Source organism: Gambusia affinis, linkage group LG10 (assembly GCF_019740435.1).
Source record: "Gambusia affinis linkage group LG10, SWU_Gaff_1.0, whole genome shotgun sequence".
In the NCBI taxonomy this organism is placed as follows: domain Eukaryota; kingdom Metazoa; phylum Chordata; class Actinopteri; order Cyprinodontiformes; family Poeciliidae; genus Gambusia; species Gambusia affinis.
This window is the reverse complement of record NC_057877.1, coordinates 14173279-14193537: the sequence shown is the minus strand read 5'-3', so window position 1 is coordinate 14193537 and position 20259 is coordinate 14173279. Positions and strand designations below refer to the sequence as shown.

At 38.7% G+C, this 20259-nt stretch overlaps 3 protein-coding genes across 6 annotated transcripts in view; all 3 read left to right on the top strand.

The window, feature by feature from the left end:
• The first annotated feature begins 1339 nt into the window (after window positions 1-1339).
• Window positions 1340-7839, top strand: tor3a (torsin family 3, member A). The gene is made up of 6 exons (XM_044130040.1): window positions 1340-1788; window positions 1902-2024; window positions 3539-3804; window positions 4497-4672; window positions 5817-5941; window positions 6476-7839. Exons 1-6 carry the CDS (start codon window positions 1623-1625, stop codon window positions 6721-6723), a joined length of 1104 nt encoding a protein of 367 aa, XP_043985975.1. The 5' UTR covers window positions 1340-1622; the 3' UTR covers window positions 6724-7839.
• Window positions 7840-9573: 1734 nt separating this feature from the next.
• Window positions 9574-16239, top strand: calr (calreticulin). The gene is made up of 9 exons (XM_044130039.1): window positions 9574-9888; window positions 10351-10452; window positions 12592-12795; window positions 12933-13027; window positions 13228-13437; window positions 13526-13639; window positions 13793-13936; window positions 14843-14935; window positions 15034-16239. The coding sequence occupies exons 1-9, from the start codon at window positions 9795-9797 to the stop codon at window positions 15250-15252; spliced, it is 1275 nt and encodes a 424-aa protein (XP_043985974.1). The 5' UTR covers window positions 9574-9794; the 3' UTR covers window positions 15253-16239.
• Window positions 16240-18026: 1787 nt separating this feature from the next.
• The window catches only part of eps15 (epidermal growth factor receptor pathway substrate 15), a 28004-nt gene continuing 25771 nt past the window's right edge, over window positions 18027-20259 (top strand). For 3 of the 4 annotated variants that reach the window (XM_044130038.1, XM_044130037.1, XM_044130036.1), the window contains exon 1: window positions 18046-18117. In XM_044130038.1, the coding sequence (XP_043985973.1) occupies window positions 18064-18117 (54 nt within the window). In that variant the 5' untranslated portion in view covers window positions 18046-18063. Of the gene's footprint in view, window positions 18118-20259 lie in introns of all 4 variants that reach the window. The other variant, XM_044130035.1, reaches the window with a different exon arrangement.

Below are 20259 nucleotides of genomic sequence, written 5' to 3'. Positions count from 1 at the left end.
GCCAATAAATGTGTCCTATTATACATGTATATAATGTAAACATCACTGCCAGAGATGCAATAAGTTTATAGCAGGTGTGTAAATGTCCTAATGATCGGACTGCGGATTGCAGCCAGTCCACATTGTTGGCAGAACTAGAGGGCCCCAAAACCACATTTCGCTTAGGGCCCCATGGAGTCTGGACCAGCCCTGATTGAGTTCATGTCGTTAGAAAATGACTCAACAATTGATTCCAACTTCAAGAATTGAAAGAATTTTGTATTGGAATCCCTGGAAAAACCTATTGCGTTAAATGTACACAAATTAAAAATATGCAGCTCTTAAGGTGACTCGAACTTAAGTTTTATGTATAGTTTTGTAACGGGTTACTCTTACGTTGACCTAGTTGCTTTGGCTCCACTCAGTGGTCGCAAATGTACAAGACGTCGACATTGTACAACATATTGCCTCCACAAGACATAACTAAACGAGCCCAGAGTATGAAGAAGTGACAAATGTATTACAGTAATGTCTAATGGCTGGTGCAGATGGTTAACATGCAAGACCTTCTACATAAAAACTGTCTTGTTAAAACAAATACTCTGAAAATACCGTCAAGGCAGGAACTTGATTACTGATCAAATTAAAGGATTTGATTATACAGTTAAAAACTTTTAGGTTCCTAAAAATAGTTTTTTCATTGAACCTATATTTCATGTTCCGTCATAGCAATTGTCCTAATAAACTCCAGCAAATCTGTCATGGCTTTTGGTTTTGGTTTGTCACCACACGATTGTTAAAATAGTCCCCATGTAGAGGAGCGCCAGGCTCTACAGTGGTAAACAGTTGGTTGTATTATTGTAAATAATTATTTACAAATAAAATATCTCTTTCAATAAGACATGGACCTGGGGGAAGAATATGTAGAAACCACTCAGTTTTTTCTAAGGAACTACCGTTTTGCTGTCATTTTAAAACATTAAATTTACAGTTGTCCATATTATTGCAGTTATCAAGAACATAGTAGGAAAAATTTAAGTCAGTCATGTTATGATGGCCAGCTTGAGGTCACTGATTATTACTAATCACAGTCAGGGAGGGGTTAGAGATGGTGCGTCATGACGTCTGAGCATGTCATAAAGATGAGTTCATTTGTACATTATTTGATCATAGATTCAAATTGACATGTTATTCATTGATATTTATAAAATAAATATTGCAGTCAAGCCTGATTTATCCTGGCAAGCAAAAGAGTAAAATAATACAGCAGCAGCTTCCTTTTAAGGAAGTCTAGTAATGAGGAAACTAAATCGCTGCTGATGTGATGTTAGTGTTTTTCTGTACCAAATGAGGAAGAGGAAAAATACACCTCTTTATGTAAAGCTACACTGACATTTGGAGGGGAAGAAATCAATCTGCCGCCGCTGCTTTTCCCCTCTTTTCTGTGTGGGCGGAACCGGCTGGGCCAAGCTAGTGCTTTCCCGGACATAATTTACAGCCGGTACCGTTTCGTGGGTGGAGACTGGACCCTTACGCACCCACAGCAGGCTGTCACGCAGCGAGGTGGTGGTTTAAATAATTGGGAGAGAAGCTCCGCTGCCCTGTATCTCCTCTGCCGCCGCGGCTCTCCGCCCTGCTCCCCGATGTTTGTGCGCTGGCTGCTGCCTCTGATCTGCGCTCTGTCTGCAGAGGCCGACATCTTCCCTCTCGATAGCATTAGCAACGTCTCCACTTACTACTTCAACTACTTCTACTGCAACATCTGGGAGGGGGAGTGTCAGCCCCACCAGGATGATGCCACACAGCAAGGTGAGCCGGAACATTATTGCACTGATCAGGAGTTTCCGTCTTTGTTTTGAAAGACGATCCGTGCTTACTACAGTATTATAAACTCTGGTTTATGTGTCTGTTGCTGTGTGAAGTTCCTGTCGGGGATCTCTGGCCAGGCTTTCCTCAGGACTACACCAGCCTGCTGCATCAGTGGTACTGTAGCCTGGGCCAGTGCTGTGAGTCTGGAGACTGCAGGATAACCAACAACATCACAGGTGATTTGTTTGTGTGTGTTTCACTTCTGCTTAGCCTGTCTGAGAGTAAACACCTGTAACATTGTGTGTCTGTGGGGAGAGACAACCTGTCCAACCACCTTCATTAGTATTGTTGGAGATAAAATTTGAGTTTCTCTTTAGCACTGTTTCTGTTGTGGACATTCCTTGAGTCTGGCTAGAACATTTTGCTTTTGGCGTAGGTCTGAACTTTAATTAGGCCCTTTCAGCATTTAGGGGCGAAGATTTAATGTTTATTGTAGAATAATTCTCAATGACTGCAAGTTGTTCAGGTCCTGGGCCCAGATGATCACCCCTCCACCACACTGCTTGATTGGTACTAAAGGTGCACCAATTGATCAACAAATTTTTCCTTTGATCAGATTGCAGATCATTTTGTGCACTTTTTGACTTTTAAGGTTAGGGAGATATTTGTTGATGTGTAAATTAGTGTAATTTATACTCACTAGTCCAGTTCAAAATTAACCTGCAGCACATTTTCCCTCTTTTTTTTTGTGATATGGTACTTTAAATGAAAAACACGCTATAAAGACTAGTGAATGTGTGTTTCAGGCCAGCAAATCATTCTTGGTACAGCTTGTGCTGCTATGCTATTTTTTCTTCTTTAATTTTGATACGCATTCATATAAGGGCAGCACAGTGGTGTTCATCAAGTTTGTATGTTCTCTCTATACACCCATGGGTTATGGGTCACTGTCTTGCTCTCCCAGTGTTTCCCAATGGAGAAACACCAGACAGACACCAGCTCTCCATGACCCGGCATGTATAAGCCGGTCTGATAAATGGATGGATGGATGGATCTGCACCGCGGCCTGATGTGTCTGAACGTTGGTCCAGTTGTCTTTTGGTTCATCCAGATGCAGCTCTGCAAACAGAAGTCCCGCTGCCACATTCCTTTCAGAGAGAAAAGCATTTATCCTACCTCGTTGTCTGTCTTTTTCTGATTGTGCTTCCATGAACATCAACATTTAACTTCACCAAAACTTCTGCTTCTTGTAAAGGCAGCCGTGCTCACTGACCATCAGAGAATCAAGGGTGTTTGGTGAGCAACACCTGGCTGCTACTTTCCTTAAAATCTCCCAAGGAAGGAGATGACACTCCTGACTGTCATGGAAACTTTTATCTTTCCACTCACTGCGTTTCGTTCCAGCTCTAAGAAAGTTGGCCGAGCCTCTTTATTGTTTTCTGTTATCTCATTTTATTGTTAGTGTAATGTAGTGGTTTCTCATCGACCAATCAGTAAACATTTTTGTAAGATGCCCAGGATGACTAATGTTCCTGTAATAATCTTATGTTTGAACAGGAAGCTTGATTGGGAAATAGGTGTTTAAACTGACTGGTTCAACATTTCAAGGTCTTCAAGAGGAGAAATATTAGTTTGTTAGTATTTTTATTTTTATCTAATTGAATTCATAAAAACTGGCTAAGGAATAATAAAAAAAAGGAAAAATAATTCAAGTGCTGTATTGTGTGTCTGATGTTTTCTCCCCACTCAGGTTTGGCCAAGGACCTGCAGACGAAGCTCCACGGCCAACATCTGGTCCAGTCCGTGGTTCTTAAAGCCATCCAGGGTTTTATCAACAACCCAGAGTCCAACAAGCCTCTGACACTCTCCTTCCACGGTTGGACCGGAACCGGCAAGAACTTTGTGGCCCGTATCATCGCTGACAACCTGTACCGGGACGGGGTGAAGAGCGAGTGCGTCCGTCTGTTTATCGCCCCGTTCCACTTCCCCCATGCCAGACTGCTGGACACGTACAAGGTGAGACGTCCAGAAAACCCGTCGGCCCACGGAGCTGGACGCCGTGTTCCAGGAACATGGTAAACGTGTTCGTGGGTCGGCTCCCTTGCTTAATCAGATGTTTAGTCTGCGTGTTGAAACCCGGCTCACGGGTGATAACAGTCACAATCTGGACTGATGCTTCAGGTCAAATAATAGTGCTCCAACACCACAGATATGCGTGGATTTTTGGAACCTGGCATGAGTCCAACTGGGCCACAATGGCACAAATGGGCTCCTCATTTTTACCCAATAACTAAAATAACTAGACTGTAGTTAGTGGATTGATAGTACAAAGAAGAGTTTTTGACTGGGTACTGTGAAAATCTATTGTTGCATGTATTATCATGGAGATAAAAACATTGTAATGGCATGAGTTGGAAAAAAAAGGTAGTTTATTTCCATTTGGAAAAGTAAGAAAAATAAAGATCTGAAGGTATTAAGTTCTTCTCCCGCAATATCTTCATTTATCACTCTCTTTTAATCCCTCATTATCAGTAGTGTCATTATTGTTTTTGTCTTTGAATTTACTTATTAGTTTTATGTTTTTAAGGCGAGTGCCTTTATTTATTTTGCATGTCTGTCCTGTTAAGGCACTTTGTTAAAGACTGTATAAATAAATTTGGATTGCTTGAATGTGTGAAATTGAATTTGCTCCTCTTTGCTGGGTCCAGGGTCAGCTAAGGGAAGCCATCCGAGACTTGGTGCTGCGCTGCCCGCAGACTCTGTTCATCTTCGACGAGGCTGAGAAGCTCCACCCGGGCCTCATCGACGCCATCAAGCCCTACATGGATCACTATGACAACGTGGATGGGGTCAGCTACCGGAGAGCCATCTTCATCTTCCTCAGGTTGGTGGATCAGGCTAAGGGATGTGAAATCTGGGTCTCAAGCTCAGCTCCACTTACTGCTATTCTGACAGCTCACTTTCAGTGAAGGATGGGTTTTTTGTATTTTTCATGTTTTTAGTAGTTTATGTCTGAAATCTTCTTGAAGTACTGACCAGCAGAGGTTTGACGTCCTCAAAATGTTTTATTCATTTTTAATTTATATGACGCCATTTTCATACCCAAGAAAACATTTCTCTCATTTGTTTTAACTAAACATTTTGTAACACCCATCATAAGTGAAACTATTTAAGGTCAACAAAAGAACTTTTCTAATCAAATATTCAGAAATTATCAACATGTGATTTAATTTTCCATCAATATCTTCATTTAAAATTCACAAAAACATTGAATATGTACTTCAGTAATTAACCCAATCCTAAACTCATTTAGATAGTGATGTATGTGAGGTTGTGGGAGTTCTCATGCATGTTTTCGACATTCTTGGTGGTGGTCCCCAGGGGTCAGTATTGGGCCCAATCTGTAAATTAATGGAAATCATAGACCTTTTGAAGAGAGTTGAGTTTACTGATTATATATTTCTATCTGAGGAAACTGATGAAAGGTAATTTTATGTGTCATTTAAATGCTCGTCTATAACTGGGAGTAAACTAGACTAATTCTAATACACATACTGAATTGGTCAGCATGGAGAGAGTAGGAAAAACTAAATCCTTAGGTATTATAGTAGACAACAAGCTCAAGGAAAAATCCAAAATTTGTCACATAGAAACTAAGCTGTCATAATTTCTTTCGGTGAATTTCACATTGGTCACTAATTTGACCATATTTGACATGCAGCATTGAGGTCAGAGGTAATAATCATATATTTTTTAATGACCTTCAAAGAAAAAGGACTATATTGTTTTACAATAAATTATATAATAATACATAGACTACTATTGTGTTGTAATATATCATGAAAAGTTTGGAATTTGTAAATGAAAACCTTGTTGGAACTGATATCTGAGATCAACCAGGTTTTTATCAATAACATTCATGTTTTCATGAATATTCAGTTACAGAGTTTGTTTGTTTCTGCTCTGCTCATCTTGACCCAAAGTGTGCAGAAATGCAATAAACATGCCACTGCTTTTCATCACTACAGCAACATAGGCGGTGCAACAATTAATGATGTGGCGCTGGACTTCTGGCACTCGGGTCAGAATCGGGAGGACATCGGTATGGAGGACCTGGAGCATCGGCTTCGAGCTGAAACTCTGGAGACCCAAGGTACGCGGCTCAGCCAGGTTAAAGTTCAAATAGTCAAATGTTTGTTTTCTCTGCAGCTGGCAAAAATGAGTGAAACTAGGGCTGAGAAGCGTATTAGTGTTTCATACCAGTCAATATTGATAATTATTATTGATTAGTTTTGTGTTTTAAACATCTGAAATACTGCCAGTCTGGTGCAATGACATTTCCTGGTTTATTCACTGTTTGTTATACACTGTTTTTATTTTTAAGCAGATATGAGCAACAGGTTGTTGCCAGGTAACCAAAGAGTGGCTGAGCTAGTTGATGCCACCAACATTGCTTAGCTGGCTGTGAGAGGTTTCTCTGCCTACATCCCCACAATGCTGTTGCGGTTCTTGATCAGAGTTCAGCGAAGTTATTGTATATTCTGTCAAACATATTATCTGTGTCTGATTTATTGTCATAAATCAATCATTACTGGTTTATTCTGTGTGTTTTCAAGACTGTAGTTCAATTTTAATCATGTCTTTATTCTGATTTGGTTGTTTGTACTTTTATTATTCTCTTTCATAGGGGGCTTTGCTCAGAGTGAGCTGATGGCGGACCACCTGATTGACTTCTTTGTGCCTTTTCTGCCTCTGGAGTACCGTCACGTGAAGCTGTGCGCGCGAGACGCCTACACAGCGCGAGGTCTTGAGGCAGATGAAGCAACACTGGATGAGGTGGCCAAGGCGATGCTGTATGTTCCCAAAGAGGAGAGACTCTTCTCAGCCCAAGGATGCAAGTCCATCCCACAGAGGATAAACTTCTTTCTCCCGTAAAAGGAAAGAGAGAGAGAGAAAGAGTGAGAGACGCAGCAACCTGGAGGAGGTGTTATGATTGCTTTTCCGGCCCATCTGCATTCAGAGCCACAGAGTGTCTCCTTCACTCTGTTCTGTGCACCAACCCCGTCCCCACACAGAGACACGCCGTGTCTATCCAGGTCCCTGGGAGACGGCCAGGCAGCAGGGCAGGTTCAGGATAAGAGGAGGGAGCAGCGGGAGCCGCCCTGCAGGGATCAGGTGCGTTCCTGGAAACACTCATTCCAGACAGTCGTTACGGGAGGCGTGGCTGCTCTCCCTTATCCGCCTGGTTTGAATATCACAGCGTCAGGATGAAGACGGGAAGACGTCTTTGACTGTGAAAACTGATGTATCCTCTCACTATTTATGTTAGTTCCTTTTTCTTTCTGCAGAGCCACAACTTCTACTGATTTTTATGTAGTCTTAAAGGTTCACATGTCATGTGTTGGTATTTGCAGATCTTGTGCTTTTCTTCACGCTGTTATTTATTGAAATCTTTTGTGCCATAGTTGAACTTTGTTACTGTGCCATGTGGTGTTTCTTAGTAAAGTATAAAACAGACTTGAGATCATTTTGCATTTTACTCTTGTATCCCACGGTGAATACACAGCACTCTATTACTGTACATTATTATCACAGGTACTTAGCGCCCTTATTATTCCAGTTCTTCTGAATTGTTTCTACTTTACTTTTCTCACATATTCCTTGTGTTTTGTACAATCATGGAGCGAGCTTTGAATGAGTATTGTGCTATTAACAAAATGCCATGGCTTATGTTCAAGAACAATCATGTAAATGTTACTGAAAAATGTTACCTTAAGCTCATAAGTGGAAGCTGAGAAAAATCTATACAAATTTTTAGTAAATGTCTTTTTCCTCTAAAGTGAAACTGTGAAAGACCTTTTTTATGTGAACCCAAAATATAATTATGCTTTTATTTATTTTATTTGTTTCCCGTCACCATGAACTACTCACTCTGACTTATGTTGACGTAAAAGTTTTGTTGTTTGAAGTTGAAATCACTTCACATATATTGGATTATTGAAAAATTTAATAAAACATTAAAGTATTAAAAATGGTTTGTTTGATTCTGAATTGGTGGTCAGTCATGATTTATTTATTGTGCGAATGAATTTCAAAGTGCCGTGTTTTTATTTGTGCATATATAGATTTACAAATTAATAAAATTTTCACACTAAATTCAATCAGCAGTATGGCATTAATTTATTGCTATTATTACATAATGTCTCATACAGACTTCCATAGTTTAAAAGTATTCATTCTCACAGAACTTTTCCTGATTTTTTTCTTTTTTTAGATTTCACAACTACAAATATTAACATATTTTATTGGGATTTTACAGGATAGACCAAAAATATACATGTTTTTTAACAAATACAAATCTGAAAAGTGTGGCATTCAGATTTATTTTACCTCCTTTACTCAAACGCCAAAGAGAAATAGGTGAAAATGTTTCCTATCTGAACTGATCGAATTAACAGATTCCATCTGTGTGTAATTTAATCTCGGTTTAATTACATCTGCTTTGAAGGTTTACAAGTGAACCTTTATTCTCTAACAAAGGTTTGTGAGAGAATCTTACAGAACAAACAGAATAATGACAAGGTGACACAGATTTTCAGCTGGTATGAATACTGCTGCAGGTACTGTAACAAATTATTGTAAATTATTTACATAACAATTACACATTTCAATAAAAAGCTGCAGTCTTTTTACATTTGGACACAGTGGTCCTCCAGTATTCATGCGTTTTTAGTATTACAGTCTGCTGAAATCTGCAAATACTTCAGAGTACTTAAATATTTAACTGTCTATTTTAATATTATTATTACGTTATTACACACACTGAAAATCGTCTTTGCACCCCCACAGCAAAAGTCTTCTTTATTTCCGCTCTTGGGACTGCAGCCAATCAGAGTCAAGAAAATCAATGCTAACCAGAAGCATTTGAACATTGCAAATAGGTATTTCAACTTCCCAAGCTGAATTTATTATATATATATAGATGCAAAATATTTGATCCAAAAAAAAAGTGAATAATATAAAGTTATGTACTACACAAAAATTTGTCAAGTTGGGGGTTAATTCTGATATTTTCCAGTCAAATCAGTCAAAACATGCAGAATATGACATTTACTATTTTGTGACGAATGCACAAAAACGGGTCAGAGAAAAAGCCATAATGTATACAGATTGAAACTCAAATGTAACCAATGCTTCATATGTCAAGATTGGTCCATTTGTTTTTGCCTCTTCTGATGTCATAAACCCAAAAACGAACAAAGCGGAATTGTCAAATTTTTCATCTGTGCGTTTTTCAAACGCTTTGTTGTACTTTTGTTTAATTGTACGGGGAGAATACATAATTTACTATGTTTTGTCTTTTTCACATGTAGATATATATGGTTTTAAGGTAAGGATTAAAATAATTCCGAAATCTCGTAAGGACTGTCTTTTTTTCAAGATGTATATTTCCATAAATATTCTCAAGTGTTCACTTTTAAAACCGACCTATTTCTAAGCTTTGAATATGCACGGTTTAATTAAGCATTATATAAAACATCTAAGATTTTACAGGCTGGTTAATCTTTCTATGGTTTATCTTTGATGGTTATTCTAGTGGGGAGTTCTATGGTACTAATAAATTCTATTCTTTCACCCTTCTTTTTTTTCCTTCAGCCATGTGATTCATCCAGGAGCATCATTCTCCTTGGGGCGTGTATCAAGCGAACGCGTGGTCTTCCCCTATTGGCTACAAACCTTAGCGGTCAGATTTTCTCTCCTCCGATTGGCTGAATACCGCGACACTGGTTTGGAGCCACCGACCAATCAGATTCAGACATCTGTTCCGAGCAGAGAGGAGAGAGGCTGGTGCTCCTCGGCGGCTCGGTGCTGTAGCATGACTGTATGAGAAAGACTGGATCAGCACGGCCGACATACAGAATAGAAATAGCAAAAAAATATTCATATAGGCGTGTATTTATAGTTTGCTGTCTTTATTCCGGACGGAGTGCTTTTTGCTCGTAACCATGACAGCGCTGTCGCTGATTTTGATGGCCGTGTCTGCCGCCTCTGTTCTGGCCGAGTCCTCTGTGTATTTCCGAGAGCAGTTTGAGGATGGCGGTAAGGTTTTATATTTATTTTAATATTATGTTGTTACTAAATATCGATTCTGTCCACTTTTCGTTTATTTTAACATTAAATAATAAAAAAAAGATGCTTAATGGATAGAATGGGGTTTCATACTTTGAATATTTTTAATGCAATATTTTGCACGCATCAGCTGCTCTCTATAGGAATAAATGCTATTTAATCTATAAGATGATCAGTCTTGGAGCCCCTTCTTCTTCTGTCTAAGTCCTTCATCTATAGTCCATCTGTTTCCTACCCCCAGTTTTCTTCGAAGCTCTGCCCCCACCCTGCAGCACATCCCTACATTGGTCATTCTCTTATATCCTCCTCATCCCTCAGTAACATGCACTTGCACAGATTTTTATCATCATTATCATTAGCAGTAGCACAGGTGCTTTTAGCAACGTGTGATGTTTATCACAATGAACGCTCAACCTGATCTTGTCTGTGCAGATGCCTTCAATAGTCGCTGGATGGAATCCAAGCACAAGTCAGACTATGGCAAGTTTGTGCTGTCTGCAGGGAAGTTCTACGGAGACGCAGAGAAAGATAAAGGTGTGTGTGGGGGGGGAAGCACACAGTGATGTGGAGCTTGTCTTGTAAATGTAACTAATAAATGAAGGAGTTTAGATTATCTAAAAGTGGTGAGCAGTGGTGGTTCTTGTATGAATGTGGCATTGGGTGAGCCACACACCTGGTCTCTCATTAACTCCATTCAGTAATAAAAAAACAAGTAAACAAAAAAAATCACTATACAGCAGCCACAGAAAGAACTAAAACAATTGATTTACCAATTTATTTTAAGAGGTGGATAATCGATGAATAGTACTTATGTGCTGCTATGGGATTTTCATTAGTAAAATCAAAGCTGCATAATATTGGTTATATGTAATGTTAACCAAGATGTAACTTATTTTATATAAACAGAAAAAGCAATTGTTATTCCTGTTGTACTAAAATAATTAACCTTACTGTTTATTGCAGTTTAATTAATGTTACTTTATTTATCACATTTATTTCTTGTGATTTTGATATATTGACTTAAGCAAATATACAGCATTAAAATCCTCTAAATTCAGTTTGCACAGAATGTTAAATAGCCATTCTGCTCTTTATAGAGAATTACATATTTAACTAGCAAGTATTAGCTGGTTGGGTAGGCATGCTGCAGTAAGCTGCCTACAAGTTCTGCACCTTTCAGCTTGTTGGAAGCTGAAAACTGCAATACCTCAGTAAAAATGATGGGGGTGTTTTGAGGATGTTTTTACTGCTCGGAAATATTCCCAAAACACCTGTCTTCTAAGAGCAAGAAAGTGTGGTTGTCTTTATTCATAGAGCTGACTAGGCAGTGTGCAGCAGCTTTTGGCTGATGGGCAGTACTGCATTAGTATGTGCATCGTTCAAGTGAAGAAAAGGTGTGAGATGCATCAATAAATTCCTTCTTGGAAACGTTTTTATTTGTAGTATTTTTTTATCTCATTAAATATGAGGTATGTAACATTTATTTATATATATATAAATAATTACACATTACAATTTTTTTTACATATTTATTAAACTGTCACTGTGTCCTGACAGTTTATGATGAGACGAATAATCTGTGAAAGATCAAATTCCTCCACCTGCTACTTTTGCTGTCTGAAGAAGCGTGCCGCTCCCGGTCAGAAACAACCAATCAGAGCCATGAAAATGGTCTTATCACTGTCAATCAACCTCGTGTACACAGTGCTAAAACTGCTAATGGCGGAGAAATAGCTTACCGTTCCAGGAAAACAATTTATCCTCCATCATCAGTGGCAATCCTAATGAACCTGAGCATTCGTGACAGGCTTTGGTGATGGGAATAAGCTGCATCATGGAAGCTTAATTTGTCTTCACAGATTATCTGTCTTGTATTATACTGTCAGGATGCAGGAATAGTTTTAACAAATATGTAAAACACATTTTTCTTTTAATATATAAAAATATACCTTTAATCTGATGTCGTCCTAATGCCTGTAGAGGAGTGGTCTCAAATCGCATTCTTCAAGAGCCAGAGTCCTGCAACTTTTATCTGTGCCCTTTGTCCCTCACACTTGAATTAAATGGTGAAAATGCATCACTAGCATTCAGTCCAGCTCTAATCAGCTCTGCTGATGAGCTAATATTGGATCCAGGTGTGCTGACAGTTGCAGGACCACTCTGTAAATCATTAAAAAAAAATGTTTGTTTGTTTTCCACTTTGAAAATAATGTTTTGGTACAATTTGCCTGGTGTTAGTCAAAAGCAGTTCAGACTCTTTAAGACACAAAAAGAGTTTTTTAATTTTGCACTGGATTATATGCTGAGTGGACATAACAGTAAGTTTGTTTTTGCCTTTTCACGTTGCCCTCTTGGCCATGCCGCCCTGAGCAGAAAACCACATGGGCCTATATCAGAACCAGCACTGTGTTTAATGTTTGTTTTTTAAAATAATCAAATTTCAGATTTTCTTTTTAAATTTTATTTACCCAGATGGCAGCTATTGATAATTAACCAGAATGCCACTGGAAACCTTTCTGCCCAAAAATCTGTATATATGATTCTCGGCTCATAAAGCAGTGCCAGTGTTTTTCTGTTACTCATCGTGAAAGTGGCTCTATATAACTCGGGATCAGCCTATTAAATTTTGCCTCAGCCGGGATCTTCGCCGTGATGACGCTGTTTTTACCGCAGGTCTGCAGACGAGCCAGGACGCCCGCTTTTATGCTTTGTCAGCCCGTTTCGATGACTTCAGCAACAAAGACCAGCCTCTAGTCATCCAGTTCACTGTGAAACACGAGCAGAGCATCGACTGTGGCGGCGGATACATCAAGCTGTTCCCCTCTGAGCTCAACCAGGAGGACATGCATGGAGACTCCGTCTACAACATCATGTTTGGTAGGACTCTGAGTTTTTGTCAGGTTATGCTTCCTTAATCATTCACAACATTTACTTATGATAAAATGCTTTTGCAAAAATTTTGTAAACATACTTTAAGTTACTAAAAACTTTATTTTTCCTCATGCCTCCTTCAGGTCCTGATATTTGTGGCCCAGGCACAAAGAAAGTTCATGTGATCTTCAACTACAAAGGCAAAAACCATTTGATTAACAAAGATATCAGGTGCAAGGTATGGCATAGTTGTTTTTTCTAACTTATTTATTAAACTGCACAATCTAGTTTTTTTGGGGGGGGAGGGTGGAATTGAATGATTAACAATAATTACTCTCAATTCTGACTAGTTGACCTGACAATGAAGGAGGTCATTTTTAAAAGTTCAGTTTTTAGAGCTCCTCCTTCCCGTTTCTAACATCTCGCTGTCCTTTGCAGGATGATGAGTACACCCACTTGTACACGCTGGTCGTCAACCCTGACAACACCTACGAGGTTAAGATCGACAACAAGAAGGTCGAGTCTGGCAACCTGGAGGATGACTGGGACTTTCTGCCCCCCAAAAAAATCAAGGACCCCAACGCCAAAAAGCCAGAGGACTGGGACGACAGGGAGAGGATTCCAGACCCCGCTGACAAGAAACCTGAGGTTAGTCTGCTGTAATAGTGGGATATCTTTGTGAAGGCTTTATTTTCTCTTGTTCTAATCTGTCTTCATTTTAATTTTTTTTTTTAAGGACTGGGACAAACCTGAGAACATCCCAGATCCTGACGCCAAAAAGCCTGACGACTGGGATGAAGAGATGGATGGAGAGTGGGAGCCGCCTATGATTACCAACCCTGACTACAAGGTGTTCTTACACAGATTTTCCTACTGCTGTTATAAATACACCTGTCAAACAAAACTCATTCACTTACATTTGACCAGGATTATTATTTTTTTCAGTTGTTTTTTTTTATTTTTTTTTTTACATGAACTTTAATGTGTTTTTTTGCACTTGCAGGGCGAGTGGAAACCCCGAGAGATCGATAACCCTGCTTACAAAGGCAAGTGGGTTCACCCTGAGATCGACAATCCAGAGTACACAGCTGACCCGGAGATCTACAAATATGACAGCATCGGCGTGATTGGACTGGACCTGTGGCAGGTGGGATGGTCTTGCCGATGGTGTTCAGTCAACGATATAAACACAGCAGCTAAATTAGAAAAACTCTCAAGGTTCCTACAGAGATTGTAAGGAAAGACATAGAACTGGATTGAAGTATTTTAGCATGTATGAATAATTACTTACGAGCAAATAGAGCGTAGATTATTTTTAAATATTTACTTTATTCCCCGTCCGTCATCAGTCACTCAGATCACCTAATTTGTCCATTAATTAACTCATTGATCGAGCCACCTTTCACTTATTCCCCCTAAATTGTCAAGTTAGGGGGCAAATGGCATAATAATGAAATTTACTCTCTCAAAACTAATAAACTTTAACTTTGTAAAGAACACTTGACACTGGATGATATTTTAAATATCCAAAATAAAACAAAAGCGATGAATAAAAAGGAAATGAAAACCTCTGCAACCGAAACCAAAAATAGAATGAATTATGAAGCTTCTGTATACACAAAAACATCATAATGGAAATTAAGCTCATCCTAATTCATCATGCAATCAGTTCATTAATTTCTAATTGCGAAAGTCTTATCCGTCCCTCCGTCCTTCCAAACCCGTTTGTGGTTTTTGCAGTTTCCATATTCAAACTCTGACCACATAAATATTTGTATAACAAAACATAATCAATACATTTATTCATAACTCTAATCTGTTTTGGCTGTCCGAAGCACATATGCTAAGTTGGCTATTTAATAAAGAGATATTTGTGTTAGCATCATTCATTGAACAAGCTTGGCAACCAAGACAGAGTTTTGTATCCTCCAAAGTACATCCTTTTGGTTAAATTTCTTGAGGTGTTCTGCGCTGGGAACAAGAAATGCTCCGGATCTTTGTTAATAAAACATTTATACTCGATCTGGACTGACTGACTTGTGTTTTTGTAAAGGTCAAGTCTGGGACCATCTTTGACAACTTCCTGATCACCAACGATCCCAAAGTGGCCGAGGAAGTTGGAAACGACACCTGGGGAAAAACGAAGGTACGTTCCCAGTTCTGTCTATTGGCAAAGACTCTTTGAATCTGACTTCATCGGTTTTTAATTATTTGTTTTTAATTGTCTGTCGTCTCCATTTCCAGGATGACGAGAGAAAGATGAAGGAAAGCCAAGAGGAGGAGGAGAGGAAGAAGCGAGAGGAAGAGGACAAGAAGAGGAGGGACGAGGTGAAGGAAGACGAGGAGGAAGAAGAAAAGGATGAGGAAGAGGAAGAAGAGGAGGAAGAGGGAGAGGAACCAGAGGAAGAGGAGGAAGAGGAAGAAGATGAAGGCACAGACTCTCAACTCAAGGATGAGTTATAAACTCAGGAACGGCTCTGTTTGAGTCTGTGGTTTGTTGAACGGAGACTGAAGTGAAAGACCCTGATGAGCGTCACCTCGGGGTGGATCTGGGTGGGACGGACTTTTTAATTTGTTTGTTTACAAAACAAAAGGGATAGGTCAATAAGGGCAATTACTGTTGTGTTTCCTGTTTCCATGAGCCACTACTGCTACTATTAACATGATTATTGTTATATAAATTGGAATAATAGAAGTGATCCGCTGGAATGAATGTCGAGATTAGTAATTATAAATCTGCAAGTTGTTCTCTGCAGAACCGTATAAACTATCATTTGTTTAATGAGAATCTAGGTTTGCGTGAAGCTTTGACAGGAAAATATAGTTGCTGTATGGATGGTGCCATGACAATGTTTTGTTTACCTCATGTGGTTTGTGTGTTATTTGTTTGTTGTTTTTTTGTTTTGTTTTTTTGTACATGTTTTACACTAATTCATGTCAGTCTGGAAGGATTGGATTGAGTTCTGCATCTTAATGCAGACAATCTGTCCTGCTTTAACATTAAATTAAAACAAGGTTTAATGGGAACCGTCATCAGGACTAAGACTTTGTATTTTACACCCTGCTCAGATCAGCCTTCTGTCTGCGGCTGGTTAAATAGGCTACTTTAGAATGAAGCCCCTTCTATAGTTTTCTTTCTAACCAACTCTTCCGCTTTGGTGCACCTTCAGTAGTCTTGTTAATCATAATTAAGAGTTAGTTGTACATTAGGTCCTCTCCTGTAGCAGGGATTCATCTGGTACCCAAGATGATTTAACGAATTTCCTGCTGTCTGATTTCAGTACATTTGCACTGCTGCACATTGTCCCATACACAGTGCTACAACAATGCTCCAACAATGCTCCTTTTGTAAAACACACATTTTGTACTAATGGTCAGAAATGAAGTGGGGGGGTGGGGTCAAATTTTATGTTGCTGTGCAAATAATAAAAACAATCTGAAGAAATCAAACAGATACGTATTTATCTCTAAATGTTACATTTGCATCTCGTATTCTTTTCTTCTAGCTGTTATGGCATAATGATTTCTTAAAGTTTTGTGGGTTTCAACGGTGACGAGTGTGTTTTTTCTCTTTTTAAAATTATGAATATGTGTTTTTGGAATATGCTAAAATTCAGCATATTTCACATTTGATTTCCCTGGTAAGTTTTAAACTCAGTTGTAGCACCATAACCTCACACTGAATAAATATTTAGGAATTTGACCTCTAATCTGACTGCATTTACAAAGATGAAAACTTGACTTCATGCCTGACAGCTGCTTTAAATAGTTTTTATACATTTATAAAATGTATAATTTTGATTAATAATCCACAACTAAATGCTAGTGATTATTAATTATGAAGTGACATGAAGGGTCATTTTCTTTATGGGAAGCAAAAGAATGTGTCATTGATGTCAGTCAAATATTGTTTGGCCCTGCTCACATACAAAGATGGAGAGCAGCAGTAAATTGAGGGATTTTGATCACAGTCTCTTTAAAACACTAATTTCCCTGCACTTAAAGTTGAAACAAGATATTTACTTGCACTGAAAGTTTACATATAATTCAATATTTACTTCCCGGTACATTGAAAAACATATATCCTTTGGTCAATCTTTTTACCTTTAAATCAAACTGAACTTTTCTGGTTTTAGGTCTGTTAGAATGATCAAAATTATTTCCATTTGCTAAATATCAGACCAGATAAGAAAGAGAAAAGATGAAAAAAGCATTTACCACACCTGATATCGTCTAGAGATTGCTCTTGGAGAACTATTGTCGTACATTTGTGTAAAATGATAGTAATAAATAAGTGTAATTAATCTTAGACTGGTTTCCTGAACAAGAAAATGAGTACGAAAACAGCCTCCACAATTACTAGATCCTAATCCAGTAAAGCCCTTCTGGGAGATTGATATGCATGTGAAGCCAGCAGATCTGGAAATGTGTGAAGCTATTGAATCTCTGAGGAATGTGCTTGACACGTTGTTGTTCCTATGCCATAAAAATAGGAAGTTGTCCCATACACAAAGACAAAAAGAGGGTCCAACTTGGTACCACCAAAGTGTCACTAATAAAGTGGTGTGTTGGATCATACCAATGAATGCATAACCAACTTGTTCAGTGCAATGAAATATGAGTTTTGAATGTGAGATTTTATTCTATTCAGCTGCAGCACAGTAGAGGGAGTCCTTGGCTCTCTTTTGCACTTTAGATAATCTCTGGTTTTGACATAAATTTGCAAAAACAAGTATCCATGACAAATATTCCTATTGCAGATACTAAGATATATTTTAGTTAGTATTGATACTGATGGTATCCTACTGTTGCAGGCAGTTGTTACTTATATTTATTGCTACAATTACTTAAGTAATGGGGTAAAATTTACTTAAGAGTAGTTTTACTGTATTTTTGACTCTTACTTGATGTATATTATTATGAAGTATAGCTACTCTTACGTTTTTAATCCCAATTTAAAGGAATTTGTCAACTCTTGAAATAGTCTATAACGGGAGTTCATACTTCCTCATATTTTTGCAAGGACTCTTTAGGGGTGTACAATCTTGTCAAGTTTTAGCGTATCACAAATTCGATATGGAAAGTTGGGGCCGAGGCGTTTTCCCTGAGATGAGCGTGAGTAAGTCTTAATGACCCGGAGAGAGCCCATTTGTTGTTTTTTAATCACAACTTGCGTTTAAATATAAAATTAATAGGATTTCCCATCATTCCCTCATGTTTGTGTCCTGCTCCTGATTTTCAGCGCCCCCTATTGGTGTCTGGAAGTATCGCAGCATGAAAGCAGTGGGAAACAGAAACACTATGGCTGCCACTCTGTCTCTTACTCAGGTAACACTGTCTGTACAACTCAAATATATCGACAGCAAACGTCGCCGGCTTGTGTTTGTTTCTCTTGAAAACACCTCGGAGGCGTTATTGAGACAGGGCGGGTAGAAACGTGAGTCCTTATCAACCGTGGTAGCTGCTTTTGAAGTTTAGTCCTGCTGTGACTGGGAAAAGTTTCTGCCTAATCTCTTTGGGGACTGCGTAAGGGCGTAGCTAGCCAGCTAGCCTCTGAGCTAACAGCTAGTTTTGTGTCAGTGTTAGGCTTTTCTGACGCTTCTTTGTCAAACTGCACACTCGTCGTGTAGCTAACGTCTCTTGGCTTCGTTTCATTTGTCGCTATTTCTCATCATTTTTGCTGCAGGCTAGTCGGTCATTGCCAAAGTGATGGTAATACGTGATACCCATCTGTGGCTCAGTCTGTATTGTCGCTTTACTGTCACATTTCTGTTGATCAGATGTCAGTTTTTACGCTTTATATCCAGTGTTTTGGACTGCCTCGGTGTTCGTGTGACTTCCCATATGGTTAGACTGAATCTCCAGCCTGAAGATGGCTATTATTAGAAGTAAACATGCTACAGGGAGGTTGAATTAGTGTTTTCCTTATGAACTTTTTCAGTGGGATACTGTTAACTGTTAGCCCGTTAGGTCATTTTGTATCCATGGTGTAGCAGTATGGCAAAAATATAGAACTGTTCAATGTTAAGAGCTGCTTTGCAAACATAAGAGGAAGTGAACCATAGCAGCTACTAGCCTTTCCCGCTGAGTCAAGACGGCCAGCCTGTTGCTGCTATATGAAGAGCTACAAATTTGTGTCATGTTTGTTTAGAAGTCTGATCAGTAGGTTGCAGTCCCAGGCTTGTCACCTGAGCCACTGTGGGATGTAGCATCGGGTAGGTGGTTTGGCAGTGTTAGCTTATTGTTTGACTTATTACCCGTCTGTTTACTGTTGGTTTTAAAATTGGAGTTGCGCAATATGATGAATTGTAGTCAGCATCTTTAATGTGCAAAACCATAATAGCAAAGATGTGTTCACAAGCAATATTTGCTAGGTTCATAGTATTTCAGGTACCTTGCCTTCAATTTATGCTTGTCCATAATATATGAACAGTTAAATGGGCTTTTGTCCATTTGCCTTTTGTGCCTCCATTATATAGATCTTAGTGATCAAGATGCTAAAGCCCAAGGACAATGATGGGGACATCAAATTAAATATATATATTTTTTTGCTTTTCTATCCCAGACATGTCTGTTGTCTGTTGCTTTATGTTTTGAGTCTTCAACAGTCTAATGGACCATTTTGCTATGTTAAAATTTGACTCCATCTAAGTTATACAGTAATCAGGGATTCTACAAAACCTTAAAAGGCCTGAAACAAACTTCATTTTATACGTTCAGATGTTAGCTTCTCTCCCCGAAAAAATGTTGTAATTGTAATTGTTGTAAATTTGTACATTTGTTTGTTCATCGGTACGTCCGTTGTTTGTTTTCTGAAACTTGTTTGCTTTAAGATTTGTTGTGTCTGAGGAATGAGAGTGTTTTTATGGTCGGAGGGATGCAATACATGCTGTAAGCTGTGTCAAATTGAATTTATCCCAAACATGCAGTTTTCTTTGCAAACCTGAAAAACTATATTACTTCTCAAACTGTCTTATTGTGTGTTTAGGGAAATAAATTGTTCTTGTTACTTTATTTGCTATTGGCTCCTTTGTGATGGAGCAAATTAAACATTTTCTGTTGGTGGCTAAAATCTGTTGTCAGTAAATTGTCTTGAACTTACATGCTAAAAAGCACTATCACATGTGTGTTTAATTAAATTATTAGGATATCATTCTCCATCATTCAAGTCGGTCTTATAAAGTCTCAAATTTAACTTTATAAAACTTGCAGAGACTCTGATAATTGAGACGATTTCTTGTTTCAGCTCTGATTTAAAGGGTCACCAGTACAATGATCACTGTGTTGCAGCCGTCAACAGTTCCTGGCACACGATTTTCTGCGTCCCATAGAAGAAGTTGCATTAGTGTGAGAGAGAGAGAGATGGATAGATATATATGTGTGTGTCAACAGTTATCTCAGAGGCAGTTGACAGATAACTGCTGATGACAGCCTTTAGCGTTCCTCCACCCCCTCCACGTCTCTCATTGT

Bases quoted from the DNA above. Each gene is read 5' to 3' on its own strand.
- calr (XM_044130039.1), top strand. From the start codon at position 9,795: ATGACAGCGCTGTCGCTGATTTTGATGGCCGTGTCTGCCGCCTCTGTT. The intron at 9,889-10,350 runs GTAAGGTTTTAT...TTGTCTGTGCAG, and splicing joins AGAGCAGTTTGAGGATGGCG to ATGCCTTCAATAGTCGCTGG. The intron at 13,640-13,792 runs GTGTTCTTACAC...TTGCACTTGCAG, and splicing joins TTACCAACCCTGACTACAAG to GGCGAGTGGAAACCCCGAGA.
- tor3a (XM_044130040.1), top strand. From the start codon at position 1,623: ATGTTTGTGCGCTGGCTGCTGCCTCTGATCTGCGCTCTGTCTGCAGAG. The intron at 1,789-1,901 runs GTGAGCCGGAAC...TGCTGTGTGAAG, and splicing joins GGATGATGCCACACAGCAAG to TTCCTGTCGGGGATCTCTGG. The intron at 4,673-5,816 runs GTTGGTGGATCA...TCATCACTACAG, and splicing joins GCCATCTTCATCTTCCTCAG to CAACATAGGCGGTGCAACAA.